Source organism: Panicum virgatum, chromosome 8N (assembly GCF_016808335.1).
Source record: "Panicum virgatum strain AP13 chromosome 8N, P.virgatum_v5, whole genome shotgun sequence".
NCBI lineage: Eukaryota > Viridiplantae > Streptophyta > Magnoliopsida > Poales > Poaceae > Panicum > Panicum virgatum.
This window is the reverse complement of record NC_053152.1, coordinates 20,365,266-20,381,209: the sequence shown is the minus strand read 5'-3', so window position 1 is coordinate 20,381,209 and position 15,944 is coordinate 20,365,266. Positions and strand designations below refer to the sequence as shown.

The window sequence follows — 15,944 nt, the reverse complement described above, 5'->3', positions numbered from 1 at the left end:
TCGGTTGATAAACTCAGTAAAGGTTGCCACTACAATTTACTATACACTTTACCATAGTGCTTCCCTGAGGATTTCACGATACCCCGGAATACTCCAAGGTGAAGTTCTACAACGGTGAATTCTGTGCGCTTGCAGAATACCTATTCAGATTGAGCATAAGAGACACCAACAAGTATTTCTGGCGCCGTTGCCGGGGAAGCAATTGGCTGAAGTTATCATATAATTGAGTGAAAAACTTTACTGTTTTATCACCACATGGGATGCCTGCTCCAATGCATTCCTGACGAAATACTTCCCGGTGGGCAAAACCAACGCCCTCCGGAGCAAAATCTCTGGATTTCAGCAGCTATCGGATGAAGCTATTCCGAAAGCTTGGGAGATATTCCAAGAGTACATTGCAGCATGCCCCCACCACGGCATGGAAGAATGGCTGATCATACAAAGATTCTTCCATGGCCTAAACATGCCAGCCCAGAACCACATTGAATACAGAGATCCTTTCGCTCAGCGTCAACGCAGCAAAAGCGCTGGTAGAGAAGATTGCTTCCAACCATAGTTGGAAAGGTGAAAGGCAGCAACAGCCCCGCAAGGGAATTCATCATATCGACAGTGTTGATATGCTTGGTGCCAAGATGTTCCTTCTCATGAAGAAGCTGGTGTCTCCGCACCAGGAGGCCAACCAGGTTACGGATTCTCGCATGACATGCGAGACTTGTGGAGAAACTGGACACACGGGAAACTCTTTCCCGATTACTCTGGAGGAAGCTCACTTCGTTGGAGCGAACAACTCCAACAAATCTGGCTTCCGTCCTCAGCAGGGTTGGAATTCCAAGCCCAACCTCCTCTGCAGTCAACAGCAAGGTAAGAACTTTAATAACAATTTTCAGGCTACTCTAAAGGACCTAGTTTATGGCCAAAAGCAGATTAATGATGACATTAGTAAGAAATTTCTTGCTAATGATAAAATCTTGGAATCTTTGGCCGGACAACTAGAGGGCATACATTTTGTTATTAAAAACCAGTTGAGCTTCAATAAAATGATAGAAACTCAGGTTGCTCAACTAGCCTCATCTTGTCCTAACAATAACTCGGGAAAACTTCCTAGGCAACCAGAAGTTTCTCCTAAGGAGAATGTTAGTGCGGTAACTACGCGGACAGGTAAGTCCATGCAAGAACCACCATATTCTAAAGATGCAAGATCTCAGCGGAAAGTCGTACTCGCCAGCAATACCTCTGCTACAGATGAAGATCAGGAGGAGGCCGAAGAGTCCAACACAACTGCTGCCCAGGAGGAAATCGTGGAACCCCCCAGAACTTCACGGGAGTTTCATGACACTACTGCCTTATCGTTTCCGGAACGGATAAGGAAGCCGGTGGCCGACGAGCATATTGGCAAGTTCGTTGAGGTAATAAAGAAGTTGTATGTCAATATACTGCTTCTTGATGCTATTCAGGTCCCAACCTATGCCAAGTACATCAAGGATATACTTGGTAACAAGAGAAACCTGCCCACCACCGAGGTCGTGCAACTCACAGAGGAGTGTAGCGCAGCTATACTCGATCCTCTCCTGGAGAAGAAGAAAGATCCAGGATGCCCCACAATTACATGTTCAATCGGGAGCCAACACTTTTCTCATGCTCTTTGCGATCTGGGAGCAAGCGTCAGCATCATGCCTAAGGTAGTTTACGATAAACTAAATTATCATGAGCTTGCCCCTACTGCTATGTGCTTGCAGCTAGCGGACCAAACGGTTCGTTACCCTGCGGGAATTGCAGAGAACATCCCGGTAAAAATCCGGCACTTTTTTATTCCCGTTGATTTCGTCGTCCTCGACATGGAAATCGACGCCAAGACGCCTCTCATTCTGTGAAGACCGTTCTTGAGTACCACAAATGCACACATTGATTTTGGAGCCGGAGAAATTCAGCTCAATATCAATGGGCAAACGGAGAAGTTCGCCTTCAGATCGAAGGTCGAACAATGTTCTCAGGTCAAAGCTTTCAACCGGAAGAAATCCGAGAAAGAGCAGGAGAAGCCATCAACCCTCACAATCGATATGCTTGCCGAGCTCTTGGAACGACTGAGAATCAACAAGGAGATCAGAGTGCACAACTACAGGAACGCAAGACGACGAATCCTTCGCAGAGAATTTGAGGAATCGGAGGCGAAAGACATCAAAACAAAACCCGCCACAAAGAAGGAATAGCGAAGAAAAGTGTCTTCGTCTGGAACTCCATCCGGCGATGACAACCAAACCCAAAGTATGGAGAGTCGCGCTCTGGACTTGAAATCCAAGCTATCGCCATGAGAACCATGGTACGTATCCATTCTTGCATTTGCATATAGGATAGTTTAATTTTCTTGCATAACCTTTCTTTCTTTTCAAGTCATGGCATGTTTAAATTTTCTTGAATCAAAATTTAAATTTTTTGTTTGCATCAAATATCATTGCATATAAAAAATGATCGAATTGTAGGCCGGCCGGCCCCACCTAGGCTGGACGGCCCCACTCTCTCATTTGATTAGGGGGCAGCCGGAACCAGGGACATGAGTGCTTGTGGGAGCAAAGAAAAGTGGCCGCACTCATCATGCAGAGGGGGCAGGTCGGCCGGCCTCATCATGGCCGCCGAGCGCCTCTCCACCAGTCCTATGGCGTCGTCACCAACCGGAGCATGAGCACCTGCAGGTCTAGCACCTAGGCATCGACGTGGAGGAATGGAGGCCGAGGGAGGTGCCGCCCGGCACACCATAGGCCGGCCGGCCCTGCCCCTGTGCGCCTCTATAAAAGCCACCATGTCGTCATCGTTCGTCGCACCGTCGCTCTGAGAACGCAGGTCACTCTCCTGAGCACACTTTCCCTCTTCCTTTCTCTGAGTTTTCTTGCTAAATGAAGCTTTAAGGAGCTAATTAAGTAAGGTAACTCAAGTGCTAGCCCCACAAAAATAGTAGTAGTGCTGAGATTAGCTCAACACTAATCCAATAAAATTAGTAGTAACCCTCTCTTAAAATAAAAATCACAAAAATATTTCCCATTGAATAAATCAAGGTCTGAACGAATAACGGTTTGTGGTGGATTGATCCCCACAAGAACGACTAACCACTAACCCCTCCGATTATTTTTCCCTGTATTTTCATGGCACTAATCTTTTGCAGAAGTCATGTCGCTCTGGGGGAATATCAAGGGCAAGGTGAAGAAGCTAGGCTCGTCATCCCGATCCCTGAGTTCGCGAGCGTCATCGGCCTCTCGGGATGACATGTTGGTGGACTCTGTCCACGACCGTATGAAAATATGCTTTACAAGTTGGAATACGTATTTTATTAAATGGTTGACCAGGTATTTGAAGAGAGCTCAAAAGGTTGACTTTTTGATTGGTTGGTCGGATGAATAATCCGAGACCACGGATGCGAAGATCTCGCTGAATGCAATCCGTTTGACTACTCATATGCATCGTTTGAAACTAGGATCAAAGAGTTAATTTTTATGCATTTGAAGCAGATCGCAATCTTATGGTTGCGATAGTACCGGTACACATCGTGCGTTGCCCGAGGAGGGGTGCGATGTAAAAGATGTCATGGCATTTGCATTCATGAAAGTTATCACAATATTATATGTTATAGTTGGCTTAACCATTGGAGTATTTATACGTGAGAAGCAAACATTAAGATCTGTTGATGCTTGACCTACTTGTGATCTAAATAACTTGTCAAAATAAATTGCTTGCTGAGATTTCAAAACCTCACCCTTGCTTTACTCCTTCCAGGTTTTTGAAGCATTTCATGAAGGGGATGGGGAGTAGCAGCACATTCCACTATTCACATTTCCACTTGTTTTATTTGTGCTGTAAAAGTTAAATGTTGAGTTTTGTTAGAGATATTTTTTTCTTCTTGTTTAAACATTATTCTATCTGCTTCCGCATCGCTTTAATTTTAAGTTGTTGCTGTTCAACTCTCTTGCTAGATTCAGCCGTTAGATAGAAAGTTTAGTGGCATCCTAGGAATCAGTGGCCTAGGGTGTTACAGTTGATATCAGAGCTTTTGGTTTTAGACCCTTGGCTTAATGGTGGTTGTTAAAATTTTACTCAATAAAATGTGACAGTTGCACATGTAGGTTTGGTATGGGTTTGCATATATTATGTTGGTTTGATAAGATGAAGATGGACTTGCATAATTATGTGCAGGATAAAAAGACAGTGACTGAGTATGAAGTGGGCTTCAACCAGATAGTTGGCTTTGTTCCACATGTGGCCTATAATGATATGGAGAAGGCAAGACAGTTTCGCCAGGGTCTTAGGCCATCTATCAGACACATGTTGTGAGCTTTTCCACTCGTTGACTTCCGTACTACTATGGAGCAGGCTTTGGGTGTGGAATTGCAGCATTTAGTCACTACTGAGATGCATAAGTCATCAGGTGGGGAGCAATCCTGCAGCCAGAGTGACAAGAAGGGACAGTCTGGTGGTCCTATACACAAGAAAGGGAAGTTCCAGCGTCACCAGCCATACCATGGAAAGTCTTCTCAGTCCAGTATTTCAGATAAGAATGCAACTCACTACCGAGCTGTTGCGAAGCCTGGCATGGGGCTTGTGTGCTTCCGTTGTGGTGATGCCCATCGCCGTTCAGAGTGCCGATGGACCGGCAAATGTTCTATTTGTGGTATGGACCATAGGGATGTGGTTTGCAGGAGGAATCCCAATGGGAAAGTGCATTGGGAGGTAGTGCCTTCTTCAAATTCAGCTTTTAGTGGTACTATTCATATGATGGCAGCAACACCCTCTGCACAGCAGCAACTTCCCATGCTACCCAGTCAGCAGTACCTGCCAGCACCAGTGTATCCTCAGTACTTGATGGCGCCTCCGACTATGTCGAGTACTCCTCCGTTGCGGCAGTCTGGGGCTTTTCGACAGCCTCAGGCTACTGTTCCCCCAGTTCCTCTTATGCCTTGGGGTACACCTAGTGGCCATACTCCAGGTTCTTCCTCTACGGGTGTTCCGAGGATGTATTATATGCCCTCTATTGATGACAGGGATCGTGGAGATGTGGTGACATGTATTATTTCAGTTGATTCATTTTATGCAAGTGTTCTTTTCGACTCTGGCACTAGCTTCTCATTTGTCTCAGAGGGTTTTGTAGTTCGTGCTAGTCTATCTATGCAAAAGATTAGTCAGCCTGTTCTTGTTAGTTCGGCTAGAGGTCCTATATCAAGTTGTTCTGTTTGCCCTTGTTGTTCTATTGTTCTTGCTGATGAGGTCTTTGTTGCTAATTTGGTGGTGATTCCTTTAGAGCCATTTGATGTTATTCTGGGTATGGATTGGCTTTCTCAGTATCAAGCAATTATCTCCTATTTCTAGAAAATGATTTCTTTACAAGCACCTTCGGGTAGGGAGGTGATCTTTCGGGGGAGTGCTATGAAGTACTCTCTGTCATTGTTGTCCCAAATGTTCCCGGATCGCTGGACAAGGAAGTCAGGTATTCTTTTGGCTATGGTGGATGGTAGTGAGGTTGCCTTACAAGTGGAAAATATCCCAGTGGTGTGTCATTATTCGGATGTTTTTCCTGATGATCTTCCAGGCATACCTCCTGAGCGTGATGCTGTTTTTGAGATTAAATTAGTTCCTGGCACAGAACCTATCTATAGGACACCATATAAGATGGCTCCAATAGAGCATGTGGAGTTGAAGAAGCAGCTAGATGATCTTCTTGCTAAGGGATTCATAAGACCTAGCAAGTCACCTTGGGCGTTTCCAGTGTTGTTTGTTGAGAAGAAGGATGGCACTAAAAGGCTAAGCGTTGACTGTCGCGGTCTTAATCAAGTGACCATCAAGAATATGTACCCTCTACCTCATATTGATGCTCTCTTTGATCAATTGAGGGGTGCTAAGGTCTTCTCTAAGATCGATTTGCAATCTGGTTATCATCAGATAAGGATTAAGGAGGAAGATATTGAGAAGACAGCTTTTAGCACAACGTACGGGCATTTTGAGTATGTTGTTATGTCTTTTGGACTAACGAATGCTCCTGCTGTGTTTATGGAAGTGATGAATAGGATGCTGCATGAGTACTTGGATGACTTTGTTGTTGTGTTTATTGATGATATATTGATCTACTCCAAGTCAGAGGAAGAACATGAGCATCATCTTAGTCTTGTCTTGGATGCTCTTCGAAAGAATAAGTTTTATGCCAAACTAAAGAAGTGTGCTTTCTGGCTTTCTGAAGTGAGTTTTCTTGGTCATGTCATCAATCAACATGGTATTACTATAGACCCGAAGAATGTTGCTTTCTTTCAACTCCTGGACACTAAGTTTCTGGAGGTTCTTCTTTTGCCAATTTGATAAATCGAATAAGCATCTCGGTCATACTTCAATTTTGGACAACGGCAGTTCCTTCTTGACTTTTGTCCATTTGAACTTATTTTGTTCAGATTTGACACTAGAAATATCAGCACTCAATTTTCCCTTTCCTTTCCATCAATAGCCGAAGTCCTCAACACAACAATAGGCTTCTTACTAATTCAATTCAGATCTGAACTTATACTTTTGCAGCCATCATTTTTCACCACGTAAACCTGCTTGACAACCTTTTTCTTCTCAAGAACTCTAGACCGATTCTTTGACTCAAAATGGTCATTTTCAATATATGGTTTCCTTGCATATGATGGCTCTCTTGGTGAGCGGCTCTCGTACCCGCCCCTGCAAACCGCCATTTTTAGCAGCGAAAAGTAGGGGCGGTTGCGTCATCCGCCCCTAGAAATGGATTTTGGCCCGCCCCTACAAACCGTTTCAGTGGATGGAGCTACCAGAAAGTGTCATCTTACTTTAGTTCAACTTCAAGATGAACTACAATTAACCTTCAGTCTAGGTTATATATATACTGAGCTTGTCTACAGTTTCACATAACAAGTTGACTAGCTGGTGAGTCGTCATGCACACAAGGAGTTAAGGAGTTCTAGAATTTTAAGTATAATCTGTCATATGATGTTCTCTCTAGATCTAAGAAGATGTATATTTAGTAGAGAACTCATTTGTTCATTTTATTGCAATAGCTCAAAGGTGGTAACAGAATCATACGATTATGTATGTACAAGTTGTAAACAATATGTATATGAAACTATCCTACAAATTGGATTTTATGTAATCATATATGTGGACCTGCGTGTGTGTATATTATTTTCTTATCTTTTTTGGCTGGTTTAAGAAGTTGTAATCATGCAGATCTATATTTGTAAATATATTATTTGTTTACCTCTTTTAGCTCTCTGCGAAGCATCATTGCAAAGGCATCGGGCAAAGATTTGAATCATTGTCGAGTGCCTTGATTCGGGCACATGGCAAACCCTCTGTTACCGTTATTTGGCCATCCCCCTAACTTTTTTTTTTGCCGAGAGCCAACTCAGCACTTGGCAAAGCTTTGCCGAGTGCCCGAGAAACAGCACTCGGCAAAGGCGGCTTTGCTGAGTCTTTGGTTGCCGTGTGACGTATGTCGTGTGTGGCACTCGGTAAAGTCTTTGCCGAGTACATTTAGGGCTTTTGCCGTGTGCCTTAGGCACTCGGCAAACAGGCGGAATCCGGTAGTGGACTACGTTGGTGTGAGCTACCCCAACTCTTCATCTGCTGTGCTGTGCGTCTAGTGGTAACCATCTATATATGCTCATCTGTTTACATGAGATCTTTGATGAACGCAGTAGAATTATGAATTTATGCTGGCGTAACATTTCCTTTTCCTAACAAATTACAGATTGGCTATTCAAGATATACAATCTATACTATATATTTAGCCATAATGTATATCGATATCTATGTGCATACTAAAAGCTATGTATTTTATTAGATAAACCAGGATTTATAGTTTGGAACAGAGAGGGTATTATCTTTCAGTATTTTCTTTTAAGATAATAATAGCAGGAGGAAATTGTCACATACCAAAAACGATTGTTCTTTTGAGGTGAAAAAGAGAAAATTCATTGTTCTTTAATTTGTATTGAAATTATTACTACAGACCATGTTCTTCCACGCATATTCATATTGTTCCCAACTTTTTATATATAAAGTACACAGTACATTACTTTCAACACAGTCTCACATGTTACATATATACTGATCACAAGATCCATTTATTGGCCAAGTGGAGGAACCGTAAAACCTGAAAAAAAAACATACGAAATCAATCTTACATATACTTCAAAAAAAGCATATATAGTTATATGTATATATGTGCAGAGTAGTCTTTCACTTACTCCCGCACTTGTAGCCAGGCTTGAAGGGCCTCTTGCAGTAGTTGGAGACGTAGAGGACCTTCTCCATGCACCACACCTTCTCTACCTCCTTGGTGACCCTTTTGCAGAGGCACGGGATGTCCGCCTTCTGCCACACAGCGCAGCACGCTGCCGACGGCGGGATCTTGGGCTCCGCCAGGAACATCTCGTACTTCTTGCACTCCCGGATCATGTCCTCCCGGTCCCCGTCGCAGCCCCCGGCCAACGTTGTCCCTGCAACAGCAAGGACAAGCAGAAAACCCAGAAGTAGTTTCACCATGGATATATAGCTTGTTGTGTTTGTGTGGTACACGAGATGTGTGCTCCTTCTGTGAGTTCTTTTGGTGGGATCGTTGGGCTTATATAGGCTCGGATCAGTCGGGGGATGCCCTTAATCGTAATGTTGACGCAGATGTGTATACTATATCTGCTTTAGATGTGCACCTATATCATACAAAGAGATATCGAATTCTATCCACAAGGAACCCCAACAAATATTTAACTATATCATATTGACATACTGTTCATATTGTATAGATTTAAAAAGAATTGCATGTCTGCTGGAGATGTATAACCACATATCAAACCCAGACATCGAACAAGTGTCCACAAGAGGATACATACATTCCATACATCCCTATTCCATGGATTAGAAATTAGAAGATAAATAAATAGCATGTCTGTTGGAGATATTGCGACGCCATACATTTAGAGATTACTACAAAACATGGATACTGTAACACACTCTTGTAACACATTCATCATTGTGTTACAGAGAAGTTTAATAGTAACACAAAACTATATGTTACAGATAACTGTTGTAACACATTGCACATGTTCTATAAAAATGTGATACAGAAAATATTTGTTGTAATACAAAAGTAATGTTACACCTAAAGTGTTACAAGGATAGTAGTATTTAGTAACACATACAAAATAATGTTACAATTTAAGTGTTACAAAGAAGCCCTGCGTATTGTTTCCCTTTCACGAAGTGCCATGAATGTGGCACTAGATATCATCACGAGTAGGCAATTGGGAATGTAGAAGAAATCACAAAAAAGACTCATTTGTTGACATCAAGATACAACTATATTTAACATGAGGTCAGCTCGATAGATAATGATAAGGCAAGGAGTACATGTACAAACAAAACTTTGAAAATATGACAATAAAGTATATTGTACTAGTTTTTATTACAAATCTAGCTTTTGCACTGTGATGAAAACAAACTATGATATATCTGCAACTCATAGCTATCTCCAAGTTTTATAATTCTGCAATAAAAAGAGAAAAATTAGTAACTCCAAGTGTCACACATGAGGGAAACTTGGTGGAGGAATATGAGTTGTAGCATATATGAACTATAAACTTTGCAAAATCTATAAAACATGAACATTGGCTTAAAAAAATCTACATTATTAGTAGAGATAACTAGCTAGTAAAAATTCATAGTGGAATTTCACATTTATTTTATACAAATTACTTTTTACGTTTGTATTTACATGATCATTTGATTTTTGTTTGAAATTAAATTCTAGAGATACTAATATTTTTAAATAATGTAGCTATATTTAGATCTTTTAAAATAATGAGATAACTTCAATAATGAAATAAAGAGGACAAATTATAGAAACACAAACCGTTGAAGAAACAATCTATGATTGGTCATTCAATCCACTAGTGCTAATATCCACTGTTGTTCCCTCAATGTCCGTTCTAACCCATTGATGTCTGATCTTTGCATTATTAAACATCTCTCCGAGGTGTGTGACATGGAATGGTTCAGTTTCGATATCATCTTCCCATTCGTCACAAGCGGCATCATATATATCTCTTGGGTTCATCTTCATGACCACAGATCACCCAGGATTTAATTTATCTTCAACATAAAACACCTGGTCAGCTTGGTTAGGAAAAATGAAAGGTTCATGCCCAATCTTTTCTCCAGTATGTATCAGGTGTGAGAAGTTGGCAAGTGTGTAGCCATATTTGTCCTTTTGTATTCCTCTTCCAGATAGAACATCAACCCATTCACATTTGAAAAGAACCACCGAAAATTTTCTAGAGTAGTTCAACTCAATAATATCAATTATCCTCCCATAGTATGTCACATCGCCTAAAACTGGTCTATCATCACTTGCACTGGCATAACTAGAAGTTTTAGCAGTCAGCACTACTCAACTATTTTGTGTCACCCCATCCAACCGTTTGGGCCAAAATCGAAAACCTCGACTGTTGAAAGCACGGTACCTTTTTGCTGCTTCAACAGGACCACGGGCTAGCCATCTGATGTCATCTTTCATACCATCAATGCCATTTTCCCTCTCAATCTGCATAATCTGAACAACCATAAAAGTTTAGTTTTGCACTTGAGTTCTAGATGTAAAGGATGTGAGATATGACACTTACATGGCCTCTAAACCATAGATGGAACTTCTCATTTTGTATTTTCTCGACATCTCTATGGCTCGCTCGACGGCCATTATGCCTAGCCGTGATTTGTTCAGCATGAGCCCTGTAAGTACCTTGTAAGGAAACTTGTGTCATGAAAAAAATTGAATTTATATTTCTGAGTTTGAGATATATATATTACCTAAGGTATGGATTGACATTAGAACAATTAAATAGCACATATCTATGTGCTTGTAGTTTTGCCAAACCTCTTATAACATAGCTACTTGGCTTTCCAAGTGCCATGCCAGCATAAGAAAAAAGAGTTGATGCCTGGCTAGTATCACATCCCTGTGTTTCATCATAATCATCATTCCTTGAGACCTTATTAAGCAAGCTTTCAAAACCATCAATAAATCCTGAACAAAGTGCCATAACCTCTTTTGCTAAAACTGATTCAGCAATGCATCCCTCTGGACGAGCTTTATTCCTCACAGTTGACTTCAACTCACCAAGGTATCTACATAGGCCAACATTGTATAAATAAAATGTTAAATAATAATGCACAACAAAAAACAAAAAAATGATCCTCTAAAAATACAAAGAACAGCATACCTCTCCACAAAATACATTGATCGATAGCAAACAGGACCACCAATTTTTGCCTCTGATGCTATGTGAAGGACAAGATGAACCATAACAACAACAACAACAACAACAACAACAACAACAACAACAACAACAACAACAACAACAACAACAACAACAACAACATAGCCTTTTTTCCTAAGCAAGTTGGGGTAGGCTAGAGATGAAACCCGAAAGAAATAAGTTCAAGGTTCAGGCACATTGATAGCTAGTCTCCAATCGCTTCTATCCAAAGCTATCTCTTTAGAGATATTCCAATCCTTAAGGTCTCTCTTAACCGACTCATACCACGTCAGTTTAGGTCTACCTCTACCCCTCTTTACATTATCGACCCACTCAAGAACTCCATTACGCACCGGCGCCTCAGGAGGCCTTCGTTGGACATGTCCAAACCATCTCAGCCGATGTTGGGTAAGTTTCTCCTCAATTGGTGCCACCCGACCCTATCCCGAATAACTTCGTTCCGGACTCTATCCCTCCTTGTGTGCCCGCAAAATCACCGCAACATCCGCATCTCTGCTACACTCAGTTGCTAGACATGTCGCCTTTTTGTAGGCCAACATTCAGCATCGTATAACATCGCCGGACGAATTGATGTCCTATAGAATTTGCCTTTTAGCTTTTGTGGCACCCTCTTGTAAAGGATGCCAGAAGCTTGCCGCCATTTCAACCAGCCAACTGAAATTCTATGCCTAACATCTTCATCAATGTCGCCATCCTTTTATAGCACCGATCCTAAATACCGAAAAGTATCCTTCTGGACCACCACTTGCCCATCTAGACTAACGTCTCCCCCTCATGCCTAGTCGCGCTGAAATCGCACATCATGTACTCGGTCTTGGTCCTACTAAGTCTGAACCCTTTCGACTCTAACGTGCGTCTCCACAGCTCTAACTTCCTATTAACCCTTGCCCTACTCTCGTCAACTAGCACCGCATCATCAGCAAAGAGCATACACCAAGGGATCTCACCTTGTATATCCCTTGTGACCTCATCCATCACTAAAGCAAATAAATAAGGGCTCAATGCTGACCCCTGGTGTAGGCCTATATTAATAGAAAAGTCAGTGGTGTTGCCATCACATGTCCGGACAAACATCGTCGCATCCTTGTACATATCCTTAATGAGGGTAATGTACTTAGTTGGGACTTTGTGCTTCTCTAAGGCCCACCACATGACATTTCTCGGTACTTTGTCATATGCCTTCTCAAGGTCAATGAAGACCATGTGCAAGTCCTTCTGCTCCCTATATCTCTCCATCAATTGTCGTATTAAGAAAATCGCCTCCATGGTTGACCTTCCAGGCATGAACCCAAATTGGTTTTGGGTCACACTTGTCACTCTTCTTAGGTGATGCTCGATAACCCTCTCCCAAAGCTTCATCGTATGGCTCATCAGCTTAATCCCACGGTAGTTAGTACAACTTTGAACATCGCCCTTGTTTTTGAAGATAGGTACTAATATAATTCTCCTCCATTCTTTTGGCATCTTGTTTGACCGAAAAATGAGATTAAAAAGCTTAGTTAACCATACTATTGCTCTATCTCCTAAGCATCTCCACACCTCAATGGGGATACCATCAGGGCCCATCGCTTTACCTCCCTTCATCCTCTTCAAAGCCTCCCTGATCTCTACCTCCTGAATTCTCCTCACAAAACATATGTTGGTATCGTCAAAAGAGTCATCTAACTCAAGGGTAGGGCCCTCACTCTCCCCATTAAACAACTTGTCGAAGTACTCTCTCCATCTATCCATGATCTCCTCATCCTTCACTAGCAGTCGATCTGTCCCATTCTTAATGCATTTGATTTGGTTGATGTCCCTTGTCTTCCGCTCGCGGATCCTAGCCATCCTATAAATGTCCTTCTCCCCTTTTTTCGTGCCTAGTCGCTGATACATGTCATCATACGCCTTACCCTTTGCTACACTCATAGCTCGCTTTGCAACCCTCTTCGCTAATTTATAGCCCTCGACAAGATGAACCATCATAGTAAAAAATCCAGGTGGAAATATCATCTCCATTCGACATAATGTCATTACAATTCTATCTTCTAACTTCTCAAGTTCATCTTTGTAGAGCACTTTTGCATTTAATTCTCTAAAATATCCGCATAGATCAAATAAGGCGGATGTAACATCATCGGGGAGAAGACCTCGCAAAGCAACAAGCATAAGTTGTTGCATTAGTATATGACAATCATGACTTTTTAGGCCTGTAATTTTTGCTTGAGCAACATTTACACATCTAGAGATGTTACTAGAATAACCGTCTGGAACTTTTATATCATGAAGGACCTTACAGAACTGTTGCTTCTCCTCTTTAGACATGTTATACAAAGCTGGAGGCAAGTAGTACTTATCATTAGCCCTTCTTTGTGGGTGTAGATCTGGACGGATGTTCATTTCTTGCAAGTCTTTTCGTGCCTGTAGATTGTCCTTTGATTTTCCCTCTATTTCTAAAAGTGTGCCATATGTATTTTCACAAACATTCTTCTCAATATGCATAAAGTCAAGGTTGTGCCGAAGCAAATTATACTTCCAGTAAGACAAACAAAAAAGGCCACCAACACCCTTCCATGTTTTTGACTTTTCAAAGTCAGAAATTGATTTTATCTTTTCCAAAATAGCTTCTCCAGAATAGGGTACTGGTTTTGATCTATGCTCTTTAGTTCCATCAAAAGAATCCGCATCATATCGAAACTCATGGCCATCAGGCAAGAATCGTCGATGCCCCCATGTAACATTGCTTGTACTTCAACCGTTTGTAACTTGTTTCTTCTTCACAAGAAAGGCAACCCAACTGGCTATTGGTACTAAACTGTACCAATATCCCAGCCCCAGGATAGTCACTCACTGTATATAATAATACAGCATGAAGTTGGAACACCTCATCTCGATATGCATCATATGTAGGCATACCATATTCAAAAAGCTCATTTAGGTCATCATAAACTGGTTGCATAAATGTATGAAAGTCCTTTCCAGGGTAACCAGGAATTGTTAATGTAAGCATGAGAGAAGAAGCTTTCATGCATAACCATGGAGGAAAGTTATAGGGCACCAAGACAACAGGCCACACAACTGTGGGTTGAATTACACTTCCCAAATGGGTTAAACCCATCACTAGCTATTGCAAATCTCATGTTCCGAGAATCTAATGCAAAGTCAGGATATTGAGTATCAATAGCTTTCCAAACATCTGAATCAGCAGGATGGCGCAATGCCCCATCCTTTGTACGCTCCTCATCATGCCATCTAGTTAACCTAGCTGTTTCTTTGTGCATAAAAAGCCTTTTAAGCCTAGGTTTGATTGGAAAGTAGCGCAGTACCTTATTTGGGATTGCCTTTCTTCTTTCCTTCTTTGTTAAGGCTGTGTTGTCTGCTTTATTTTTCCACCTTGAAGCCCCACATTTTGAACAGAAATCATGATCTTTCTTATCCTTTCGGTAAAGCTGACAATTATTTGGGCACACAAGAATTTTCTCATACCTAAGACCAAGCTTTGCAATGATCTTCCGAGCCTCTGCAAATGTTTTTGGTATATTAGCACCATTTGGCAGAGCAAGCTGTAAAATTCCAAGCAAATCATCTAATGATTTATTGCTCCACTTGTTGATGGACTTCACATGGAACAAGAGGACTAAGAAAGTTAGTTTTGATAATTCACAACCTTCCCATAAAGGTTGATCAGCATCTGTAAGCAAATCAAAGAAAGCTTGTGAATCTGCATCTAGTCCAGCTTTAGAAGAACATGCAACATCATGTTCATTTGTGTTTAGTCCATGGTCAACATATCCAAATGCTTCCTGGAGTACCTGGCGCATATTATGGTTTAGATTTGGAAGTTGTGACTCTGAATCTTTGTTTGCAGAGATATATGATGCTGTTTCCCCATGGCAACCCCATATGGTGTATCCACGCAGCATTCCGTTGCACAGTAAGTGATCATACACTGTATCCTTCTTTTGTAGCATCCTGTTAACACAATTGAGACATGGACATCGAATCTTCGCATCGGGCTTCTTCTCCCTATATGCAAACTTGAGAAAACCTTCTACCCCAGCTATATAGTCATCACTTGGTCTTTCAGAAAGCAACAACTTCTTAATTTCTCTTAAGTCCATAAGCTCTGCTTCTGAAATTTCACAGCCTGAAATTATTATGAAGCACTGAATTTCCATTTGTAATAGTGATTTCCGATTTGAGGCACTAATTAATTTAGAGATCCAAGAGTTAACATTTACATGCTTCACGTTTCTCGTATGCAGGGAAAACCGAAGAATGGAAAATTACTACTAGAATCATCAACTACAAAACATTACTATTGAGTCAGTGGAGTATGAATTCCTGATCTAGACTACGTCTCAAGTAGTATGAATATGATTAGGATACTTTCCCCTAACTTACATGGTAGTAAATAATCAGCAGATGTGCTTATCAACATTTTAAAACTAGTAAAAATTTTATTCTCACTTGTATTTAATTTGTGCATGTGTGTCAGATGGTGAACAATCCACAAGTAACATGAAACAAGTACTTGAATTATGCCGCAGTAAAAAGTAGCTGAGTCTGAACCAGATAACAAGATCAACTTGAGTCTTCTATTATATCCAGTCTAATGTAGTACTTCTACTATGCACATTTTGCAAAAGA

General features: G+C 41.3%; 1 protein-coding gene and 1 non-coding gene across 2 annotated transcripts; both read right to left on the bottom strand.

Moving 5' to 3' along the window:
* Positions 1-313: 313 nt before the first annotated feature.
* On the bottom strand, positions 314-420 carry LOC120687052. The gene has a single exon (XR_005680554.1). It is a non-coding gene; the product is annotated as a small nucleolar RNA R71 (small nucleolar RNA).
* A 7,688-nt stretch (positions 421-8,108) lies between these two features.
* On the bottom strand, positions 8,109-8,540 carry LOC120684543. Its single transcript, XM_039966400.1, has 2 exons — positions 8,232-8,540; positions 8,109-8,137 (listed from the first exon to the last, which is right to left on the bottom strand). Exons 1-2 carry the CDS (start codon positions 8,527-8,529, stop codon positions 8,109-8,111), a joined length of 327 nt encoding a protein of 108 aa, XP_039822334.1. The 5' UTR covers positions 8,530-8,540.
* Between the last annotated feature and the right edge of the window lie 7,404 nt (positions 8,541-15,944).

Excerpts from the sequence above, each read along its gene's own strand:
- LOC120684543 (XM_039966400.1), bottom strand. The coding sequence starts at position 8,529 with ATGGTGAAACTACTTCTGGGTTTTCTGCTTGTCCTTGCTGTTGCAGGG. Across the intron at positions 8,138-8,231 it reads GCCTGGCTACAAGTGCGGGA|GTTTTACGGTTCCTCCACTT; the intron begins GTAAGTGAAAGA and ends TTTTTTTTTCAG.